This window comes from Bombus impatiens, unplaced genomic scaffold (assembly GCF_000188095.3).
Source record: "Bombus impatiens unplaced genomic scaffold, BIMP_2.2 scf_0259, whole genome shotgun sequence".
Lineage (NCBI taxonomy): Eukaryota > Metazoa > Arthropoda > Insecta > Hymenoptera > Apidae > Bombus > Bombus impatiens.
In genome coordinates, this window is record NT_176678.1 from 35,543 (window position 1) to 58,085 (window position 22,543).

A 22,543-nucleotide genomic window follows, 5' to 3' on the forward strand; every position below is an offset into this window, starting at 1 on the left:
AAAAATATACGTAGAAAAATTCTCATTTTATTATAGTTAATCGAAACCTCGATTTAATGCTTCGTTATGTAAAATCTGTTATACTACCATAAACTTTTAATTTCATTAACGGATTATTACATAATAGAGGGCTATAACTTCACTTACAAAAAATAGTTTTCGATGCTTCAGTAATTTAATTCGAAAATGACCGTGGTACTACAAAATATGTATATACATATATACTACGTAATACACCCTGCCCTGTATAAGGTTTTGTGTAACATGGCACCAATCAGAGCTCGTGATTTTTCCATTTAAAACTGAAAATTGTTAAGGTGATAATTTGTCATCGTCAATAAACGATTGTCCAATTACTTCTAATTCGAGTGGAAACATTCTGAAGAAAATTTGACTTTACAAAGATTCGTCATGTTTTATAATTATCAAATGTGAATCAATCTCTTTTCAAAATGGCAGAAAATCTTTCGAAACGGCCTCCTAAGGGAATTTTAAAATCATCTAGCAGCTTCGATAATCCAGATATACCCAGGTATAAATGATTTTTTTAGATTTATTTCTTTCATATTGAAGCAATGGTTTCATTTATACATACATATATAAACGAGTAACTTTAAAGTGAATATCTTTTTATAACTAAAAATTATATGAGAGAGAGAAAGAGAGATGATCACAGAGTTAACTTGTGTTTTAAGGTTAGTTTAATTTAAATCATTCTCATATATATTTTTTTTCCTTTAATTACTTATATTTTAATTTTATTTTATTAGAGCATTGTCATAATTGTAAATTAATTACTGTCTTTCTTAATCCATGTAATTTCGTTTAAAGTTGTTACAAACTGTCATAGTTAAGTAAATTTTATACGTAAAAAATTTTAATTGTTATTTATCTATTGAACCATATTAATAAATATATCTTTTTTCATTATAATTTTACAATATAATTTTCTGAATTTGTAAGTCATAATCAACGTTTTATCAAATACTGTTAGGAAATTGATAGTATTTTATATTAATTTTACATTTTGCTTGTTCCATAATTTAAAATAGTAAATATTAATGATAAATTTTTAATAATATATGACAATTTTTATTACAGGCCAAGCAAAGAAACAAAATGGGATGAAATGAATATAATTGCAACATTGCACCCAGCAGAAAAAGATTATGGTCATATGAAGATTGATGAACCAAAAACCCCATACAACTATGAAGGCCTGCAAGCTGAATTTCAATTTGATCAATTAGATTCTACTGCAGTTGCTACCAAGTAAGTATTTATATTAATTCATTAGAAATAAGTATTTTATTCTATATTTCTAGTTATTTTCATAAATATCTTCTGCATTGTACATATTACCACATATCACCAAAAAAAAAATAAATAAATAAATAAATAAAAGAAAATTGGTAGATTTCTATAAACTTCAGTTTGAAGAAGTGTATAATTTTGTAATATACAAAATATGTATAATATTTCAAGAACACCAATAGTAACTAAACTTATAGTTACATTAATGTTAATACTGACTGGAATATTATCTACTTCTCACAACTAATAAATATGTCTGTAATATTCGTTTTATATTATTTTATTTAATAAAAATAATATAATTACACACATTCTTATTTCATAATATATATAATACAAAAGTGCATAGTATCTTCCGAAATAATATAGATAGATAGAAAAAAAAATATTATTTGAAATAGATTTTTAATTGATTTATGTAATACACAAATGTAATTGATAGTGCGATATTCTATAACTTGTAATTTTATTTTAAGGGAATTACATTAAGGGAATGGCATTAAAATGAGATATACATATTGCTTAGAAAATCAATGAATGAATTAACAAATTAAAATTAATGTCTATAATTTGTTATTTTACTATCAATCAATTTATTGTAATGAGTTTCTAATTATTAATTTTCTTTCTTTCTCTATGTCTGTAAGGAGCATATTATTTAAAAAATCATTTGAAAATTAATTTTATTAATATTATAATCTAAAGTGATTGTTATTTATAATTTTCTCTTTCTGGAAGGATGCATTATGCTCAGATCTTAACATAAAATATTATCTCCTTTTTATCCGTTTAAAATTTTTCAATCAGTCTAATTTATGGTATGTGTTTAGAGTTTTATACCAGGATTGGCTTAAATGGAAACTATCAAATTTAAATTATGCTACTATTCTATATTAAGTAGCAACATCATCATGTAGAGTATAGCATTGTTACATACATAATGCTCAAGTGTTGGTATTGGAATTGAATATTAAGAATAGAATGAATGTATGCAAATGTATGTAGAAATTTCATGTTGATTTATTCTTTTTATTGGAATAAATCTTCATTGGTAAGTTTCAGTGCTCTTCAAAATGTACATTTGCTGTTTTTGCTTCTCAGAGTTGTATTCCTTTATTATTTTCAGTAATTCTACACAAAAAGAGGTTCTTGTGTGGAAAATTGCTTGAATTCTTCAGAAAAATATTATTTAAATTTCCAAAATTTGAATAAACAGGACCAATTTTTAAGATGGTTCACATATTTACAAATACTATGATCAAACAGTTTTAATCAAATATACATGCACCAAGAAACATACAAAGTGTTTCAAAAGGTATGTAACATCCCGAAGTCGAAAATTACATGAAATATAGTTATAATTTTTTAAACATTATTAATTGTCAAAATTGAATGCACATACATTTAAAATAAAATATTTTTACAAAACACCTCCTCATACATTTTTGGGGCATAAATTTTTTAAATTTATATAAGCTAAATTTTTAAACGTTTTAATAATAAAGAAAATAAAACCAATTTTTTATGTTAATGTATTGTAGAATAATACTGAATTAATACAACCTGAAAAATCAAATAAAAGTCTATATAATATGCATGTTGATAATGAAAAACCAATATCCAATAAATATATGGAATTTAAGATAACTACAATAAATATATATTTTTAAAAGAATTAAAAAAATTATTATACATGTTATTGTTTAAAATCAAAATTTCCAATTAAGCATCCAATTTTTACAATGAATAATATAAAAAATTTCTACGAATACATTATACAAAAAATTCTGTAACTTAAGCAATACGTACAGTGGTCTATGTTATTTTAAGGTGTTACACATCTTTCAAAAGTCTTCTTTACGTTTATACTTTTTTCAGAAAAGTAATTCTACTGTGTGAAATTTGAACACTTGAATGGAGTTGACATGCACTACAAGAAAAGAAGGAAAAATAGTTAAGTAGCATTAGAGTTTGAAGCATTATGGTAGCATTTTGAAGTACCAAAGAAATTCATTCATACACACATGCACATACAGAAAATCTTTTTACATATATTAGATTGTTAATCTCACTGTCGAAACTGAATTCTTACCTGGTAAGATATAATAGGATAAATTAATTTCTTTATTTATTTATTTGTATGTATTAAAATATTCTATGTATCATAAATAACAACTTATTTACTTGTTGCATTCATTCATTTCACGAAATCTCCATTCATAATTTCAAAAGATAGTTTATATTGATATGACTATTATGCCTTACCATATAAAGATAAATGAAAATCTCTACAAAAGTAACAGTATTTTTTCTATGAAGTATTTAGAAATTTTTGATCATATAAATGCATGTAATACTGAACTCCACACAAAATTTTTGTTTAACAATATACCTTTATTATCTATTTAATATAGCGAAAAAGTAAGTAATAAAAAATAATTTCTGTGTAGACAACTGCTGACTGTGACATGAAAATCAAGATATAATGAAATAATAAATTTGAAATTCATTTCTCCTAATTTTACCAAATTTTTATTATGATTTATTTATATTTAATTCATTTCAGTTATAATATATTTATATTAACATAAATTTAATTTTATATCAATGTTAATTAAGAAACGTTTAACAGTATTACAATATTATTTTAATAATTATTTTTGTAATAGCATTAAGCATCATAAAAAAAGTTTCATACGATATATAATTAATAATATACACATAATTTTGCTAATGAATATTTAAATGAAAATGTAACCATATGTCATACAAGTATTACAGATCAGCTACTTTTATAACTAATTACATCCTTACTTCGGAATGTTACATACTAAAAGAAAATTACATAAAAATACATGCTTGAACTACATTCAATAAGAAAATATTTTACATTAAGTATAAACATGGGGTTGTAAAATGTTTATGATTTAATCAAAATGATTGTTTTTAGAAAGATTCAAATAAAGTAATTACAGATTACATTACAAAGATAAATTAGGATTTAAGGTATTGTTATAAAAATGTGTGTAATAAGAAGGAAACGATTCATATGTTATAATATTTAAATGTATTATATATACTTTTTTATTTTGGGAACCCTATGTAAAATATTAAGGTACTTTTGTGAATAATTATTCCATTTATTTGCTTTATTTCTTATTTTTATTACAATTAGTATTAGTAGTTATATGTTTTGTACTTGTATATTCTTCAATTGTACTTAAAAATATCAACAACAATTAAATACATTTTATATTTTATATTTTCACAAATTTGGTTTTTCTAAATATTTCATTTCATTAATAATTATAGGTTTGAACAATTGACCACTAAAAATTCATAAATTTTGCATTTCTTTTCATTTCAAATTGTAAAGAATTTTCTTTCCCATATTTACAGATTGGCAGAAGGCAGTAAACCAAAAATATTTGAAGAATCAAGTGAAGATGAAGATGAAAAAGAAACTGTTGAAGAAAGAGGTAAGAAATTATAAACCTTTTCATAGAGAGGTAATTTATATTTTAATTATATTTGCATAAATATAATATATACCAATATGTATACCTTATAGTTGATTATAAATATTGAAATGATTTTTATTTTACTGTTATTATTATTAAAATTGTAATTCTAAATATCCTATTAAAAAGTAATTAATTTTAATCAATTGAAGAGGAATGAGAAAGATTATCATCAAAATGTGGTATTGAGTAACAAAAGATATCAATGTATATGGAAAAATTTTAGAAAAACGTAAAGCATTTGAAGCAAAGAGAAAGCGTCATTATCAAGAATGGCAAGTAGTTCAAATGGCTCGAAAACAATTACTTGAACAAGATGAAGATGAAGATGAGGAGAGCAATGAAGAAAATGAAGAACATGAAGAAGATATAGAAAAAGATGACAATAATTCTCTTCATCCTGAAGAACATGAGTTTGATCTTAAATTCAAGTGCATGCCATCTTGCAATATAACAAAAGGAAAGTGATATGGCGATGGACATTAATAAATAATATTATAAATTACTTCATTAGAATTTAGAATTCAATTCTCTAAAAATTTTAGTTCATGTTAAATTTATTTACTATTATACAACTGACAAATGCAATAAATTACAATGTCCGTTTTACATGAGTTAAATGATTAAGTTAATAAATTTTTGTAATTGACCAATTTACTACTTTTCAATAATTGACTTATACATTAATCAGTGTAATTAATTACACAACGAATGTATAGTGAATTTATAAGTAATTAATTGCGTAATTGAAAGCACATATTAATAAATAATTAATAATTACACAAATATTTAATTTAATTACTTATTTTCAGCAATTTAATCATTGGACATTCACTTATTATTTATTGAATTCAAGCTAGTACTTAGTTCTGTAATTGTACAGAATGATAGACATTCTTAATTCAAAAATGAAACTACAAATTTCTTTTGTTTATGAAAAAATCACAGTAATTTTCTAACTTTTATTGGTGCTGTGGTAAAAATGTAATTTGATTATTAATCACTTTACTAATATATAAACAGTAATTACTAGATACTAATATTTTAATGCATAAGTTGTAATTTATTTTCATGTAAATTCATCTATTACGTATTAAGTTTTCTTGCAAAGATTAAATGATTATTTATGTCATTTTATAATATCAAATAATTGATTTAATCAATTTTATCAATTAATTGAATTAATAATTAAATAATTGATTTTTCAACAGAATATTTAACATACTTCGATTAAGATTTATATTTGTAAACTAGAGCAATACTTTAGTTTTTTTTTTTTACATGAATGATTTTTTGATTGCTCTAATTAATCACGTTGCTTATTGAAATAGTTAATCAGTGATGTACATTTATAAAATTATTATTAAAGCGCTTATTAAATGTTTTATAAGATCCTAAGCAATTAGGAAATGAGTAATTCTTAAAGAACGAATTCTTTTACATAATTAGTAGTACGCATAAAAGATGGAAAGAATTCCTGAACATAAGATATTATTACAGATACACTCATACTAATTTATTATATTAAATTTGTAATAGATTTCTCCATTTCATGCATTAAGAATTTCTCATTTTCTAATTATATATTACAGTTTACAAAATATTCTTAAAACAGGGTGTTCTGTAAGGTATGTGAGATGAGTAAGAGATTCTGAAATTAGAATCTTATTTTAGACATTTTTACATTGATATTATCTTTGTTCGCATAGTAATATATATCATTTAGATATATTAGTTCCTTTTATTTCTTTCACGATAATCAAATTTAACTTATGCATACTAAATATTAAGAAAAAGAAGTTATTTTTATAAATAACTGCAAAATTTCTATACTAACATTAACATATTATTAAAACTTTCTGAACATTAATAAAATTGTATTTTGTCTATTAATAATAAAGTTCAATTTTTTATTAATTTTTGCATTTCTTTTTTTAATATAAGTTCAATTAGTAAAATATATGTGTATAATATAATCAATGTGAATTTGTCTAAATATGAAACTGTGTAAATCTTTCATTTGTAAAATTATATCTTCTTATATGTTTTATTTAAAATGTAATATATTCCTTGTCATAAACATCTCAAGCCCTTTGATCTTGTTACTAAAAAATTGATATTATCTTTAAAACTAATTTATTATTTTATTCCAAATCAAGATTTATATTAGTTTTCTATTCTTAATATAATACGGTGCAAACAGCCAAGGCTTTATAAATTTGAAATTCTTTATATATGAAGTATTATATTGTACTTCGAGATGGAACATTATTATTTATGTATATACGTATATATCATAATACAACAGTTTATGGCAAGAGAGATTATTATCTAGACAATCGAATTTATTTTTCGTTCAGAAATACTTCCTATGACATGTTACAGGTATTTTTGTAGATTACAGTAGGATCCTTATACAAATTAGTTTTAGAAAAATAGATTTTCGTCTGACGTGTATCGTTTCAGAATGTACTTTGCATTGTAAATATGTGTATTAACAACGAATTCAGTGTATTCAGATTTAAAATAAAACGCAATAAAACCGTGAATCGGATACTAAATCAAATATTTTTCAGTAACTGATCATGAATATTATATTTAGACTCAAATAATTGAATAACTGAAATAAAATTTTGAAATAAACAAATTCACTATCAATGCAAATTTTAATTCATAACTGAAAATATGCATAAATTAGTATTATTTATATATAAGTTTAGAATAAAGTATGTTTTAATATATAATAATATATGCAGACATGTAACTGTGTCATAAAACTTCAATAGACTTATAAAAAATATAAGTAACAGGATAAGTGTTTGATTCTCAGTTTTGTTGCATTACTATAAACAAGCTACTACGCTTAACTTAAATAGAATACTCAAACTTGCAGCTTTAAAGATAGATTAAGGTAGAAAAGAATAGAGTGTAATGGACAAATAGACCAAGGATGAAGATAGATGATTGTTTTATTCTGTTTCTAAAACATAAAGAAACAATATAATGCAACGTAGAAAGCCATCCAATTATTGCAATTTATGCGCAATGAAAAAAAAAAAGATACACACACACACACACACACATACATACTATATCATTCTTATAGAAGATTAATATTTCTTTAGATATTTGATGTTTACAAAAAAATGTTTCATATATTACATAAATAGTTAATCAATCATATTTGAAATATTAATGTAATCTAAATCATAAAATACTTTAGTATAATATAGAATTTTCATATAAATTATTTTTGTCTTCTAGTAAGCTTCTAGACATTTTTTAGCATATATTTTATTTCTTAAAAATCGTTTCTCATCATTATTACTAGCACTTATTTCATACACATTGCAAACATTTTATATTTAAAAATTATATGAATATATTTATATATGAAACAATTTGCAATTTTTATAATTTAAAAACATAAGAAATAGAAAGTATTATTCTCCAAATTTGAGATATATTGGAAGATGAAAACATATGGTGCCTTTTCATTAATTTGACCATAATTTTTCATTTTGTTTTAAAGAAAATCTTTATATTAGTTTTAAATTGTTTCGTTATAAAACACATTCCATTAATTCATACTACTTATAAATATACAAAATGTGTATAATTACAACCTATTAAACTTTTTACATAAAAGCACAATATAATTATTTGCTTTTCATTAAAATCCTATTATATTTCAAGAATGAATTATTCTATGTTTACTAAATGTATATCCAGTATGATGTTACACATACATTTCAAATTTAATAAAAACAAGTTTCGCAAGTATAACATGAACATTTTCTTATTATTTATTAAAACCAATTATTAATTATTGAAACCTATTCATTTATTTTTCATATTACTTCATTTGTAATAAGTACTTATGTATTTACTACAATACTTGATCTGTATTGAAGGAGAATAATAAATTAAACTAAATTAAACTAGTTGATCTGTAGTCTCATGTGGAAAACAATAGGTATAAATATATGATAAACATAATACTTTCTATCTAACGAGTTAATCAGTTAAGTTAGGAAAGATAAGCACATGACATGAGTAATGAGCGCGATTAAGTCTACAGGCAAATCATAGAATAGGAACGTAAACATAATTGGTCACGTGATACTCCAGCTATTCGCCGGTAGGTAGTCGATAGTCATTAATGAATTTGATACATTTGATACAACTTGTTAATATATTTGTTAAATTTGATACAGTTGAATAAGTTACAATCATTATTATATTTTTCAAGATTGTGTGACGAAATATCATATACGATATCTATATTATAGTTTATCCATGATTTTATCTGATCTTATTACCAAAGAGGAAATTTCCTTTCTGATATTATATAGTCAATGAGCGTTTAAGGCGTTCTCAGTTGGTGTAGCAGTTTATATTCTAAAAAATATATTCTACTTTTCCATCTATGAAAATATATTTTTCATTTATGTCATCTATCAAATGAATAGTAATAATTAATCATACAGTAATCTTTTTACTTAGATATCTACCAAAATAATCAAAATTAATCATCGTTAGAGTACCAATACCTGTTAAATATTAATATTTATCATGTCAGGTAAATTCAAATTTGAATGACAGTTGATTTCATTAAATAGCAACGCATATTGTCACTTGTTATATCTTTGCTGACAGAAGCAAAGTAATTCTATTGTTTGAACCTATCGTTCATTTTTAAAATCTCATCAAAACGGGGGCTGAACAGTCAATTATGTCCGTCTCCCAGATGGAAAGTATCCTTTTATTAAAATTTTTCAGTTTTTACATATTTTTCCAAATTGTTGGTTTCAAGTGTTCTTTATTAATTTTATTCAGATGAATGTTCCTTTTACTGAATTATGTTTGCAACTAATCTCTATTTTTATAAAGTTCTTATTAATTCTTCAATTGTACTTAAATTATAAAAAATTGTTTCATACTGATTTTGTATCTAAGACATTCTAAAAGAATTTTCAAATATTAGGTTTTCAATATTTTCAAATATTAGGTCAAATAATAGGTTTTCTTCTTAATTTATTAATTAACGATTTTATTTCTATATAATACGTTATAATATACATTATAATATAATATACGTTTTAAAAGCAAATTACAATAATCTGTTAAACATAATTTTAATGGATGTTACAGGATTTTGTTTAAAATGAAATTATATTTTAAAGGTTATGTTGTAATTTTTCCCATATATGTTATGTTTTGTAGTGTTTACATTTAAGGAAATTTTATTAACAATGTATTCGAATGAAGACAAAAATATTTTTCTAAATTAATGTTAAGGAAATTTATTCAATCTCAAATTTGCTGTGAAGGAATTAGAGAGAAATTCCAAGAAATGCGAAAAAGAAGAAAAGGTGGAAAAGGCAAAAATAAAAAAAGCCATTCAAAAAGGTAATATGGAGGGCGCCCGAATTCATGCAGAAAATGCAATTCGCCAACGTAATCAGGCACTTAATTATTTACGGATGAGTGCAAGAGTTGATGCAGTAGCTAGCAGAGTACAAACTGCTTTGACTACACGCAAAGTTACTCAGTCAATGGCTGGAGTAGTTAAAGCCATGGATGCAGCAATGAAATCAATGAATTTAGAAAAAATTTCAGGTAAATATTTATATTTATATGTATATGTTCTTGCGTAATATGTATACACTGTTGTGAAATATACATATTATGTATATTTCAGAATTTAATTTTTTACCATGATTTTATATGATATCTGAAAAATAATGAATAAATCATAAATTTCTGAGATCGTGTATGAATGTTTGTAATATATTATAACTTTAATGTTAGGTCTTATGGATAAGTTTGAAAGTCAGTTTGAAGATTTGGATGTACAAAGTTCATACATGGAGAATGCTATGTCTCAAACTACGACAACAAATGTTCCACAAAATGATGTTGATTCTTTATTACAACAAGTTGCAGACGAAGCTGGGTAACTACTTTCCTTAGAGTTATTTTATACAATATTATGTAATCCTATAACATAAATTTATTATATAATTTTTTTCAGTTTGGAGTTGAATATGGAATTGCCATCTGGACAGTTAGGTAGTATAGGTACCTCTACTATCAGTCAAGAACAAGATGAACTTACACAACGGTTAGCAAGACTTCGTGAATAGTGATACAGATGTAAAATCTAGTTACATCACAGGTACATAATGAGAAAGATATATCTTTATCTGCTATAATTTGCATTAACTTATTAACCTTTTGACTGCCATATAAGAGTTTAATGGAAATGATCACCATATACTATCCTTGTCTATAATTGCTTGGTAATTACATACTAGACATTATAAGCGCCTACAATTGCACATACTTAAATTTCAATTTCTTTTTTGTTTTTTAGCCATATACAGAGACTGGTTTATTTTGTAACGGTCAGTGTACAAAGGGTTAAAAGAAAACGTATAGAGACATTTTCTTTATGTACAGTCCATGATGTTAAACCTTTTTCTTAAATCTTATTCATTTATTTCGAGTAAAATTATGTAGTAATAATATAAAAAACTAAAATCTCCCACCTGAGGTTTATCATTAGGTTTCTCAGTTATTTGTATGAGACAAACATATATTGTTCAGTAAATGTACATATTTATTTAAAATTGCAGAATTCCATTAAACCAATTGAAAAATATTATAATAATTAAGTAATTGAGAAATATTATAGCTTAAAATGATTTCAAAATTATAGCAGTATATAAATATATTTATAGCCAATGGGATTATACAGAGTGTTCCATTTGAAGTTACGCATGCAATTATTTCCCAAACTATAGTTTGTTTTAAAAAATGTTTCAAATGGAACTTACCCTGTCCTGGGAAGAAGGGAGGCATGTTACAGTGATCACAAACCTTCTCTAAGTGGACGTGCTTCCAAGATTTCAAGTTTTTTTTATGCGGAACTATATGTTTTTATTTAGATAGGCATGTAACCCGTTCCGGGATGAATTTATCGATTGTATAATATAATATAATATATTGGTGTTTGAAGGTCATTTATTGCCGTTCAAAACATACTGTTGTTGAACGTCCAGAAATTGTTTCTTATGTATTCAAAAGGATGACTTTTGTAGTCAGTACAATTATTTACTCTATTTCTATATGATACCTGCACCTTCTCGAAAGTGACAGAACTAATTCTTCCAAATTCCTCACATTCTTCCAAAATTAGAGGCATATCGGCAATCTTATTGCGAAATTATTGCGAATTTATTGCGAGTTTATTATTGCGTATAATGAACCGTCGTAAATTAAATCGTTACCGGAAGAAAGTACACCTTAATACTATTTGCAATAATGATTCATTCGAAGCAACTATCATACAAACTGAGGATATCTGTCTAGTAGCAAATTATAGTTATTAATAAACAAAAACAAATACGAATAACGATAAATCGCATCATTTGTATAATTTTGATTCATGTTTACCATCTGAATCGACGCAATACTTCAGTAAATCAAATCCTGAGAACGTTCGAAGAAAGTAAGTTTTTGAAAGGCAATGAATGACCTTCGAGTACCAACATATTATGAGTCGATGAATTCGTCACGAAATGAGCTACACACCTTCTTAAATAAAAAAATACAGTTCCGTATAAAAAAAACAAAGATCTCCTTAAAATCTCGGAAACACGTCCACCTAGAGAAGATTTATGATCACCCCTCATCCCTTCCGAAATAAGGTAAGTTTTATTTGAAACATTTTTTTAAACGAACTATAGTATGGAAATTAATTGCAAACTCCACCTGAAACACCTTATATATCTTTCTTATCTCTGTAACAAGTACCTATAAATAATGAACACGTTAGAATGTTTAACACAAATTGCTTGAATAAAAAGAGTTTACTTGCTATATATCCATGAACAAAATAAGCTTTTAATATAATCAAAACTCATTTGTTATATTATAAGATTAGATTTCTGTAGAATAAAAAGAAAGCACTATTAATTGTTATTAATAATTATTAATAATTATTGATAATAATTATTAATATAATTAATTTTGCACAATATTGTAAACATAGCAGGTACTACTCTCTATGATATGAGAAAGAATATACTTTTATATAAAGACAATTTATCAAAGAAAAGCTTTATTACTGCAATGGTATTTATGTTGTAAACATACTATATGACAGAATAATTCAAGTAGATTGATTGTACTTTAAAAACAATTTGTAGCAATAAATGCTTGTATTATATGTGTATCATATATTAAATACATAATATGATACGCAGTTTATTATATATTTGTTTGATAAAAATAAATTTGTATAATAAATATTTTAATAAGTAGTATATTTTTATACGGTTAATTATGAAAAGTTAATCATGATGCTGCAGCAGTGCTGTTACCACTTTCTGAAGTATAATAAGGGTATTTCTGTATCCAAATTGTATCAAAAGGTTCAGCCTGTTTCAGAATTATCCTTTTCTTTGCATGGAGTTCTAAATATTTGAAATATATGTCAATCATCATTGAGAATCTTCTGTACGTTCAAATTTAAGTGAAGACATAACAATAGAGAGTAAAAGATAATGAAATTAGATTAATTAATTTAAATTTACCTAAACATTGTACAAAGGTGGATGCAGCATCAAATTTATTACAACTCTCTGGTGAAATTACATCATGAAATTTTATGAATGTCCTTTCACTCCAATGAGTTTCCATTAATGCTAATAACTCTTTTTTGATTAAATGTGTCTTTGAACTACAACAAGAAAACAATTTTTATAAAATGTTCAATTAATGTTGGTAATATGTATTAGATTCATGTATTTGTAACAGTATGAAGCAAAAATAACTGACACGGAGGAAGAACTGGATTTTGCATTTCTCCCATCAGATGATTTTTCTGTTATTGTCCTTTCTCTAAACAATTCAGAAACGTATATTGTATATAATATATAGCAAAATTAAACGTTTACACTAACTAAATAATAATAAACTGTACCCAATTTTTTCTTCAAAACCTGTAATTTCAGGAAGTTCAATTAGAGGTTCTTCAAATTTCTTTGTTTCTTTTCTTTGCTCTTCAGGACGCTCTTCTTCTTCCCCTGCTACGAGATTTTCTGTTTGGAGGATTTTTTCTAATGTTTTAGATTGATAAGTAATTTCAGGTGCAGTAAACATAAGCTTTCTTGATGATAATTCATCTGTTTGATCCGGTAGTCTACTTAAAGCGCCCACACGAATAGTTTCTCCAGCTGTAAAATTAAAATTGTATTTATTTATTATTATTTTTTTTATTATTTACTTTGTTTATTTTTTACTTTGACGTTTGTTTATCTCTTTACTATTTTATCGAAATAAACGTTATTTACCTGTTGTCTGGTCAATTTCAAAATCAAGAACATCTTGAAAATCGTTTTGAACCGTTTGCGCCAATGGTTTCGTAAGACAACTACTGAACAATTTATTTAATGTTTTTCCCCACGATATATCGGCAATTTTCGTTGATGGTTGTCTTAGATATTCAGTTCCTTGTAGTAAAATAGACGTAGACCTTTCTCTCCAAAGAGGTCTCTAAAAGATGAATAAAAATAAACATGTTTATAAACAATTGAATCGTATATTCAGTCAATGATTAAATTACACCAATTAAACCACTCACTGTATGAACGAAAACATTTCTGATATATTTTCGCATGACGCTACCAGACAGTTGAGTTCGTTCATCGAAACATTTTCTTGTCTTTTTTGGCTTTACTACTTCAATTAATTCTATATTTTCAAGAACTGATAAACCTTGCTGTAATTGAAATGGTAATTCAGGTGCAGATGGAGGTTCGTCTATCGGTGGTGGTGGTGGTTCTATTGGAAGCGGAGGTGGTAAATCTTCTGCAGGACTTATCTATAAATAGAAATTCTCCTATAAAATTTATATTACATAGTTCGGAAAGGCACTAAAAAAGTTATACGATTTAGTTATACAAAAAGTTATATGAAAAAATTACACAACATACCTTGCTTCTTTTCGCAGGAATTTCTGTTGGAGATATTAAAGTTCTTTTCCTAGAATTCGCAGACTTTTTAACATCCGAGCCTAAAAAATCATATTTGTAAAAAGGACTAACTTATCTATAAATAAAAATACAATAATTAATGCACCTCTAGGAACGACAAAGGATTTGTGTTGATCATTTTCAGCGGATGCTACTCGTGTTTCTCTTTCAGTTTCGATTGTCTCAACCTCAAATCTGTTAACATCAACAAAAGGAACTTGCACCGATTCCTCATGAATTTCTGCCGATTGATCCCAAGGAAATCTTCGTATTTCGTTTCTAAATAATGGATAGCAATAATTTTATAAATATCAAGAATATGTACCTATTGTTCTATTCGTTGTATTCTAATAATTTTAATAATTTTAAACGAATCATATTTAAAATTATTAAAATTTAAAGTATTAGGATCAGAAAGTATAAAATTACTTCAAAAATACGTAAAACTAACAAGGATAGCTCTGGTCTGGCTAAGTATTGTTCCATATCATGTTCGGATAGTATCCCGAAATACATTTCATCTTGCATCTACATTTGAACAATATAATGTTATAAATTTAAATAACGCGATATAAATCATATATAACATAACAACACAAAATAAAATTTTATTATCATAAATAATCCGCGTTGGGCTTGTCCTTTTTTTTTAATTTTCTTTACCAAACGTCCTATAACGGAAGTATATGGTTCTTCTGTAATTAAATGCGAATTTGGTGGAATTTCTAAATTCCGGAACACATCTTCCATAGGAGGAACATCCGGTAATTCTAACGCCATTACCGCGTTAAATTCTTCATGCCTACGAAAAGATATTTGAAATATTTTCGCGTTTATTAATATTAACGCTTTCCTTATTAACAATTTACCGAGTTATTAATATTAAAACTAATATAAAGTGCTCTATCAGTAATCAAATCTGAAATTTTAGAATTTCTGAAGAAATTAAGTGCTTCATAAAATTTAAATCTTTACCTTTTTTTGAATAATGTGCACTTCATTGCGAAAACATGATCTACAATAAAAAAAAGAGACAAAAAATAATTTTTTTATGTTTTTAAAGATAAAAGATGCTTGTTATATTACTGCGAAAAAGATTATAAAATATTAATTTCAAGATTTATGACCTTGAAAGTATTTCGTTTGGTAAAGAAGTATTTTCGCAGCACCATACATTAATTGTGAAGAAAGATAGAGACTAAATCTGCCATAATTTCTCCCACTCCTCATTTCAATCGTTGATAAAATTTCTTCGCTAAAATTGTAATCGTAATTGTATATATAACGTAATTAATTTAATAAATAAGTGCAGAAATAATAAAATATCATTGCAACAATAAGACAAAAGAATATCCACAAGAAACTCAAATAAATTAAACAAAATAATTAGTTGAAAGCGATCGTAAGAATAAAAAAGTACTTTACCAAGTAAGGACTATGTTAATCTTCTTAATTAGTATTGGTCTGCAAGTTTCCTTAAACATCTTTTCACTAAAGGTTGCGGCTAACCAGCATTTGGCTAATTTGCCTTTCCTTCTGAGAGAAAGAAGTTCAGTTGAATAAAACATTGGAGAACTGACAAATTGGAATAGAAATTCGGAGGTGGCAATGCGAATTGTCACGGTAACGATTTCTGTTTCTAGAATTTAACGGAAATGTGTATTCTTAAACAATCGATCGATCGATTTTTTGAAGCGCCCTCCATCTAGGAAGTCGAATATCGCGCGTGCAGTTATTATGTATACAGGATGATCCAGTTTTCTCCGACCAAACTTTGTCAGGATATTCTATCGGTGTGATATGAATAAGAAAACAATAGGGCATTTGAAACTGTACTAAAAAATTATAATAAACGTACGAAATTAACTATTATTCTGTTATCATGATTGAATGGCATAGAACATCGTGACAATGTTTAGCCAAGAAAAACTGACACGCCTTGTACATATCGCGACATATGTATTTATATTTAGAGAATATGTTACATTCGTACGGAACCCCGCGGTGAAATGATGTAAGAATATGTAGGGATGAAAGTATTGTAACCTTATAGGGAAAACAATTAATTACATATAGTTTAAACTTTATAAACGATAAAATATTTTATTACATTTGAAACGGTATATTTATTGTAATGTAAAATAATACTTATTCATTTATTTAAGAGATTTAGTTACTAAGAGATATAACTATTAATAATGTTTATTAATCATTTATTTTATGGGATTTTTATGGGATTTATAGCATTAATTGTATATTTAATATAGGTTACAATATGTGAAAATAGCGCTTTATTTTACTTTTACGCAAGTACAATAGTGGCATGTATGTGACTCACGAGAATGTGTAATGTGTAGATAGGTATTCTTTACTTTAAAAATTCTTTATTACCAAATTTTATTTATGTACTACAATATAAGTTTATTCGTTTCGTTACAAATACTTTTATCATTTTATATAAGTTTATTATAAATATTAAAAAAGTCATAATTGAAAATTTTGCAACATATATAACTCATTTCAATCATATATTTAATATCTCTGAGCTGTCACTTTCTATCAGTTCTTGAATAACCTCTACTATACTCCTACGTAGGAGCATGAAAGATTATATCAGTTTTCTTCATTTGTGACAAGAACGATCAAGTAGAGATGTTTTCGAGTGGGCCGAATTATACAAAATTAAAAACGCATCTGCGGCTAGCAGTTAATCGATTAAAGTTGCTTGAGAAAAAGAAAACGGAACTTGCTCAGAAAGCACGGAAAGAAATAGCTGACTACATCGCTGCAGGTAAAGTTGAAAGAGCAAAAATACGGGTTGAACACATTATCAGAGAAGATTACATGGTTGAAGCAATGGAACTCCTCGAAATGTATTGTGATCTTTTGCTTGCACGTTTCGGACTTATTCAACAAATGAAGTATGTATGTCATTCAAATGATTAAACATTACTTTCCCGATTCTATTTTATTGTTTCAATTTTTAATATTACCTTTATTATGAAATTGTAATATGAAATTATAATAAAATAGTCGTCATTCTATTAGCAAAATGTTATAAAAATCATTAATAACATAATTATTTTTAAATATCATTATATTTATTGTCATAGGAATTTAGATGAAGGTTTAGCGGAAGCTATTTCTACCATAATTTGGGCTGCTCCTAGAATACAAACTGATGTTCAGGAAATTAAAATAATAGCTGATATCTTAATGTCAAAATATGGGAAACAATACACAGAAGCATGTAGGGAAGAAGCAGTACAAACTATATCTGAGAAGTTGAAACATAAAATGAGCGTGCAATCACCATCTAAGCTTCTTGTAGAGAAGTATCTTATAGAGATTGCGAAAAATTATGATGTTGAATACGAACCAGATCCACAGGTAGAAATTATGAAATGAAACTGCTACTGATAATGATAATAATTCCAATTTTATTGTGAGAATGAATATCTTAATTGCAATATCATAGATAATGCAAGAGGGTCAAGATGCTTTATTGATAGATGTTGGAAATAACACAGAAAGAAACAATTTAGACACAGCTTCTGGAGGCTTACCACTGCCAGTTGGATTTATTGGGTTCCCTCAAGCTCCTCTATTACCAAATCCTGCATCTAATCTAATTGTAAGTAATCTCTTTTACTATGTAGCTATTTTGTATTTATACTTTTTATCCAAACTACACCTTTTAGAATTCTGAGAAAGGGCCTATAGGATTTGTAACTCCACCAGGATCATTAGAAAGTAAGGATCAAAATGTTCCTTATAATCCAAATAATGTTTTGTACAACATTCCCTTAGATAACTCAAATGGAGACAAACTTGTGAGTGATATAATTTAAATTCTATAAATTAAATTATTGGATGATTAATGAATTCTTATCTATTAAGGAAAATGATCTGCCTCCATCATATGCATCATTTCCACCTGATTTAAATAAACAGGTAATTTTAAAACAAAAATAATTAAACTCACTAAATATGTAAATGAAAATTAATAATATTATGAATAGTTAGATATATGAGTATATATTTATTTGTTTTTTGGCTTCATAGCCTGAAAAAAGGATTTGGCTTATGTATGTCTAACACCTACTCATTTCCATATAACTTTTAAAGCGCCAACACATCTACTCGTCTGCATCCCAAACACACATATCCCCTTTTAAATTTAATATTAAAAATTATATATAAATATACACACACACTACCCTATACTGACTATAGTGCAATTAGTTTGGTATCCATATTATTTCTTTCAAAACTCTTATCCAAAGTATCACCGCTTTTCTTATCCTACCAATAACGATTCCGACCAATAACGATTTCCCTCTTCAACATTTCTGCCTCTTACTATCCTTACGATCAGCTATATTAGGTTTATTAATATTTTATGTTTACTTCCAATTTTTCAATTATAGGAGCTGTTATTTATTATTATATTTGTTAAAATGATTATTTGTTATTATTACTTATTATTATTACTTGAAAACTTAGACATATACGTTTATATATTGTGTATTTTGTATTAATTATTATACATTTACGTAATACGTTTATTTATGATTTTTTATTACAGTCCGACCAGAAACCAAAACCTCAACCGCGATCGAAAATGCCGATGAATGATTTTCAGCTTCCAGATTTGCCCGCCGTGCCATCGGAGAATGATTTACCCTCAAATAATCCATCTACTAGCGAAGACATTGATTTTGACGATTTAATGAAGCGCTTTGAAGATTTAAAAAAAAGAAAGTAATTTCTTATTTAAGATATATTACAAATATGTATGTTGTATTACAACAAAAATATAGTGCAGTAGGTATAACTAAAAATAATTCCTATAGTTTAATTATACAATATTGTAAAATTTAAGTAACTTTGAATACTGCAAAACATAATAGTATTGGCAAAATATTATTTGCAATACATCTGAAGTAGAAAACGAGAAGTTACAAATGGATTTAATTTCGAACGTTACATCAATATCATAAATAGCTTAACACTTTAATCTTCTCAAATAATTGAAATCACCAAGTTTAGATTCTTATATAATACGCATTCAACATTTATGAAAGAAAATCATATAAAGAAACGTGTAATATCAAAAACATTCTACAGTGAATTTATTTCGAATATAATTTTCTTTTATCTTTAGAGAAATAGATCACATTAACGTGATATTGTGCAATGCTATGATATTTCATAGATATGAATTACAATATTGCTACAATAAAAATCAATTTTCCAATTCGATACAAAAATATTATCATTAATAAAGTACGGTACGGAAACAAAGAAAATTTCAAATAGCATTTGTATATATTGTAAAAAGGTGCATGTATATATATATATGTATATGTGTGATATATATATATATATATATATATATATAATTACAGTTTATATATTACCAATTATAAGTAAACTTTTTAATTGCTTCAGTTTGAAATGTAAGTATAACAGTATAATCTTACATTATTTTCTAAAGATAATATTTTTCATAATATTATTTCGCAGTATTGTAATTCAAAAAATGATAAGAAACTCATTGTAAAGAAAAGTATATAAAATAATAATTCAAAAAAATTAATATTTATAGATATTGTGGTAAAATATTTAGAAATTTTTTCTTGATACTCCTGCTGTTTTATATGCAAATAGATACACACAAATACAATATTATTACCACATACGGTATCGTTTTCTTTAAGTAACTACAATGACATTACATTTTTTAATTTTCCCAATCCTCACATTTCTGAAACAGGATTAACGTATTTATTTTAAAAAATTATTTTTTACGAAACTGGCGTAGTATTCAATACAAAGTACAAAAAAAAAGGTTAAAACTTACCTGCTGTCCTTTTTCAGCCAAACACGTCAATAAATTTTGTGAGTATTCACATTTTTCTCGTTTATTCGCTTCAAGGTAACGAAAACATTCGATAATTGATTCTTCAACGAAGTCTTTCAATTCTGGATCTTGAATACTTTGAATCATCAATGGAATTACTAAATCTTTTTCTGGAAATCCTTTTTGATCTACCTATTAATCAGCAAGTAGTAACAATTATTTAAATAACATAATTATTGTTTATTTCTATTCTTAAATCAAATATGATAGTACTTACAGCGTTTAATTCATTGAAAAAACATTGTACTATACACTGTAATAAATTAGAATATACATAGAATTATCAGATTAACATAAAATATTGTAGATAATTATAAGGTATTCAACTTAAATTCGTGATGCTTACATCTTGTTGCCGGTCAGTATTATTATTAAAACGTGTGTCCTCGTCATTCATCTCTCCATTATTAAAATCACTTTTCCTATTGCGCGAATCTCTAGAATTCCATGAATCTCGACCGTTGGTTTTACGAATATGTTTTATATTTTGGAAATCTTTAACATTTCCCTTAATCGAGCGGTCGGAGGAGTAAGTATTCGTATTACTATTCCTGTCAGAATTTCTGTAGCCATGAATAACTTAATTAAGATATATGTGTAATTGCAATAGAGATATATATGTAGAATATACAGGATGTTTAAAAAAATTGACAATATTTATAAAGTGTGACGCAGAGCTGCACGCAAAAAATATATGTATATGTATATAAAAGGTATTTTATTGACTAAACAAATTTTTTGAGTAAGTCCCATTTCTTCATTTATTTTTTATAGAAACATGCATTTCTACGGTCCAATAATTAATAATTTTCGCTTATTAAAATATTATTATTGCTCAAAATAATTATACCAGTTTTACCTATATCTCTGATTGTTCGTGGATTGATTATATGAAGGTCCACTGTCATTTTTGTCAAAGAAGTTGTTATCAGATACCTCTTCCTCGGAACGAGAATCACTTCCTGAACTTTTGTCTTCCGTGGATGTAGAATCTTCCCCATTACCTGTATTCGAACCGGTATAACGGTTCCTACAAGTTTTCAGCACTTTTTGAAAATGTACGTCTATTTGTTGATTTCCGGAACGACATCTTAAAGACTGAAAATAAATTTGTAACTGTAATTAGATTGCGGAAATTTATACAAGTATATATTTTGCTTCGAATCAGTGAGATAGGTAAAACTTTGAAAGAAATACATATTTTCTATAGATAGGATTTATTTATACATTAGTTGGAATAATTTATCATATTTATCTTATATGTACATATTTTTCATAACAGCATTCATGGCATATGTATATCATGCATACCTGCCATTTACTTCCTTATTATCAATATTATAATATTTATAATAATTTAATGACACTAAATATTATTTTTTGAATCATTTAAATTCAAGAAATTTTATACGCTAGATTTGTATAACAACTATAACATAATAAAATATATAAATTCATTATTTTTTAAAACTTACTACTCCCTCACGGAGAAAGAATAAAAGGATACAGCACAAAGTAAACGAAATAAAATTTTTCATGATACACACTGGCAACGTTCCGCCGTTTTAACTAAACAATTATTGAAACCATGTTCTCTTTCGGTCAAATATATAAACGAAATGAACAGGAAAAAGGTGATGATAATAATTGCGTGTCATTCTATCTTTGAAAAGAATTTGAGTTCAGTGGACGTTTCAGTGACATGACGTATCCTGAATTATTCACTTCCGGTCAAATGT

General features: G+C 25.9%; 5 protein-coding genes across 10 annotated transcripts; 3 read left to right on the top strand and 2 right to left on the bottom strand.

Annotated features, from left to right (window-relative positions):
* The first annotated feature begins 158 nt into the window (after nt 1-158).
* LOC100747887 (protein phosphatase inhibitor 2) lies at nt 159-5,484 on the top strand. 2 transcript variants are annotated; one of them, XM_003488680.4, is made up of 4 exons: nt 159-532; nt 1,102-1,272; nt 4,714-4,793; nt 5,062-5,484. In XM_003488680.4, exons 1-4 carry the CDS (start codon nt 453-455, stop codon nt 5,301-5,303), a joined length of 573 nt encoding a protein of 190 aa, XP_003488728.1. In that variant the 5' UTR covers nt 159-452; the 3' UTR covers nt 5,304-5,484. The 2 variants fall into 2 exon arrangements, with proteins under 2 accessions (XP_003488728.1, XP_012239818.1); XM_012384395.3 differs by lacking the exon at nt 159-532 and adding an exon at nt 553-695.
* A 3,532-nt stretch (nt 5,485-9,016) lies between these two features.
* LOC100749879 (charged multivesicular body protein 1b) lies at nt 9,017-13,115 on the top strand. 3 transcript variants are annotated; one of them, XR_001102200.3, is made up of 6 exons: nt 9,017-9,592; nt 10,137-10,457; nt 10,650-10,794; nt 10,873-11,016; nt 11,089-11,140; nt 11,215-13,115. XR_001102200.3 is itself a non-coding variant. In XM_012384394.3 (5 exons), the coding sequence occupies exons 1-4, from the start codon at nt 9,571-9,573 to the stop codon at nt 10,982-10,984; spliced, it is 600 nt and encodes a 199-aa protein (XP_012239817.1). In that variant the 5' UTR covers nt 9,018-9,570; the 3' UTR covers nt 10,985-11,016; nt 11,215-13,115. The 3 variants fall into 3 exon arrangements, 1 of the variants encoding a protein (XP_012239817.1); XM_012384394.3 differs by lacking the exon at nt 11,089-11,140 and having other exon boundaries at nt 9,018-9,592; XR_002946492.2 differs by having other exon boundaries at nt 9,020-9,592; nt 10,873-11,140.
* Nucleotides 13,116-13,173: 58 nt separating this feature from the next.
* LOC100744534 lies at nt 13,174-16,538 on the bottom strand. Its single transcript, XM_024366942.2, has 11 exons — nt 16,304-16,538; nt 15,542-15,680; nt 15,330-15,406; nt 14,985-15,157; nt 14,840-14,919; nt 14,488-14,727; nt 14,198-14,399; nt 13,828-14,080; nt 13,683-13,745; nt 13,439-13,584; nt 13,174-13,318 (listed from the first exon to the last, which is right to left on the bottom strand). Exons 1-11 carry the CDS (start codon nt 16,444-16,446, stop codon nt 13,200-13,202), a joined length of 1,635 nt encoding a protein of 544 aa, XP_024222710.1. The 5' UTR covers nt 16,447-16,538; the 3' UTR covers nt 13,174-13,199.
* A 795-nt stretch (nt 16,539-17,333) lies between these two features.
* On the top strand, nt 17,334-20,185 carry LOC100743588 (IST1 homolog). Of its 2 annotated transcripts, none has more exons than XM_033320220.1 (6): nt 17,334-17,799; nt 17,992-18,268; nt 18,357-18,512; nt 18,580-18,711; nt 18,779-18,832; nt 19,524-20,185. In XM_033320220.1, exons 1-6 carry the CDS (start codon nt 17,531-17,533, stop codon nt 19,644-19,646), a joined length of 1,011 nt encoding a protein of 336 aa, XP_033176111.1. In that variant the 5' UTR covers nt 17,334-17,530; the 3' UTR covers nt 19,647-20,185. The 2 variants fall into 2 exon arrangements, with proteins under 2 accessions (XP_033176111.1, XP_003488692.1); XM_003488644.4 differs by having other exon boundaries at nt 17,336-17,799; nt 19,467-20,185.
* A 307-nt stretch (nt 20,186-20,492) lies between these two features.
* Nucleotides 20,493-22,494, bottom strand: LOC100745855 (general odorant-binding protein 71). Of its 2 annotated transcripts, none has more exons than XM_012384391.3 (6): nt 22,280-22,494; nt 21,664-21,902; nt 21,151-21,355; nt 21,022-21,057; nt 20,745-20,936; nt 20,493-20,648 (listed from the first exon to the last, which is right to left on the bottom strand). In XM_012384391.3, the coding sequence occupies exons 1-6, from the start codon at nt 22,340-22,342 to the stop codon at nt 20,625-20,627; spliced, it is 759 nt and encodes a 252-aa protein (XP_012239814.2). In that variant the 5' UTR covers nt 22,343-22,494; the 3' UTR covers nt 20,493-20,624. The 2 variants fall into 2 exon arrangements, with proteins under 2 accessions (XP_012239814.2, XP_012239815.1); XM_012384392.3 differs by having other exon boundaries at nt 21,151-21,367.
* Nucleotides 22,495-22,543: the final 49 nt, after the last annotated feature.

What these genes read in the sequence shown, in the direction of transcription:
- LOC100747887 (XM_003488680.4), top strand. Translation starts at nt 453, where the DNA reads ATGGCAGAAAATCTTTCGAAACGGCCTCCTAAGGGAATTTTAAAATCA. An exon ending in GATAATCCAGATATACCCAG is followed by an intron (nt 533 to 1,101) that starts GTATAAATGATT and finishes TTTTTATTACAG; the next exon opens with GCCAAGCAAAGAAACAAAAT. An exon ending in AGAAACTGTTGAAGAAAGAG is followed by an intron (nt 4,794 to 5,061) that starts GTAAGAAATTAT and finishes GAAAAATTTTAG; the next exon opens with AAAAACGTAAAGCATTTGAA.
- LOC100749879 (XM_012384394.3), top strand. Translation starts at nt 9,571, where the DNA reads ATGTCCGTCTCCCAGATGGAAA. An exon ending in GTCCGTCTCCCAGATGGAAA is followed by an intron (nt 9,593 to 10,136) that starts GTATCCTTTTAT and finishes ATTAATGTTAAG; the next exon opens with GAAATTTATTCAATCTCAAA. An exon ending in CAAGTTGCAGACGAAGCTGG is followed by an intron (nt 10,795 to 10,872) that starts GTAACTACTTTC and finishes AATTTTTTTCAG; the next exon opens with TTTGGAGTTGAATATGGAAT.
- LOC100744534 (XM_024366942.2), bottom strand. Translation starts at nt 16,446, where the DNA reads ATGTTTTATTCAACTGAACTTCTTTCTCTCAGAAGGAAAGGCAAATTA. An exon ending in CTTCCGTTATAGGACGTTTG is followed by an intron (nt 15,407 to 15,541) that starts GTAAAGAAAATT and finishes GTTCAAATGTAG; the next exon opens with ATGCAAGATGAAATGTATTT. An exon ending in ATCCTTTGTCGTTCCTAGAG is followed by an intron (nt 14,920 to 14,984) that starts GTGCATTAATTA and finishes ATGATTTTTTAG; the next exon opens with GCTCGGATGTTAAAAAGTCT.
- LOC100743588 (XM_003488644.4), top strand. Translation starts at nt 17,531, where the DNA reads ATGTTTTCGAGTGGGCCGAATTATACAAAATTAAAAACGCATCTGCGG. An exon ending in ATCCTGCATCTAATCTAATT is followed by an intron (nt 18,513 to 18,579) that starts GTAAGTAATCTC and finishes TACACCTTTTAG; the next exon opens with AATTCTGAGAAAGGGCCTAT. An exon ending in CACCTGATTTAAATAAACAG is followed by an intron (nt 18,833 to 19,466) that starts GTAATTTTAAAA and finishes TTTTTATTACAG; the next exon opens with TCCGACCAGAAACCAAAACC.
- LOC100745855 (XM_012384392.3), bottom strand. Translation starts at nt 22,342, where the DNA reads ATGAAAAATTTTATTTCGTTTACTTTGTGCTGTATCCTTTTATTCTTT. An exon ending in ACGAACAATCAGAGATATAG is followed by an intron (nt 21,368 to 21,663) that starts GTAAAACTGGTA and finishes TCATGGCTACAG; the next exon opens with AAATTCTGACAGGAATAGTA. An exon ending in TGGCTGAAAAAGGACAGCAG is followed by an intron (nt 20,649 to 20,744) that starts GTAAGTTTTAAC and finishes ATCCTGTTTCAG; the next exon opens with AAATGTGAGGATTGGGAAAA.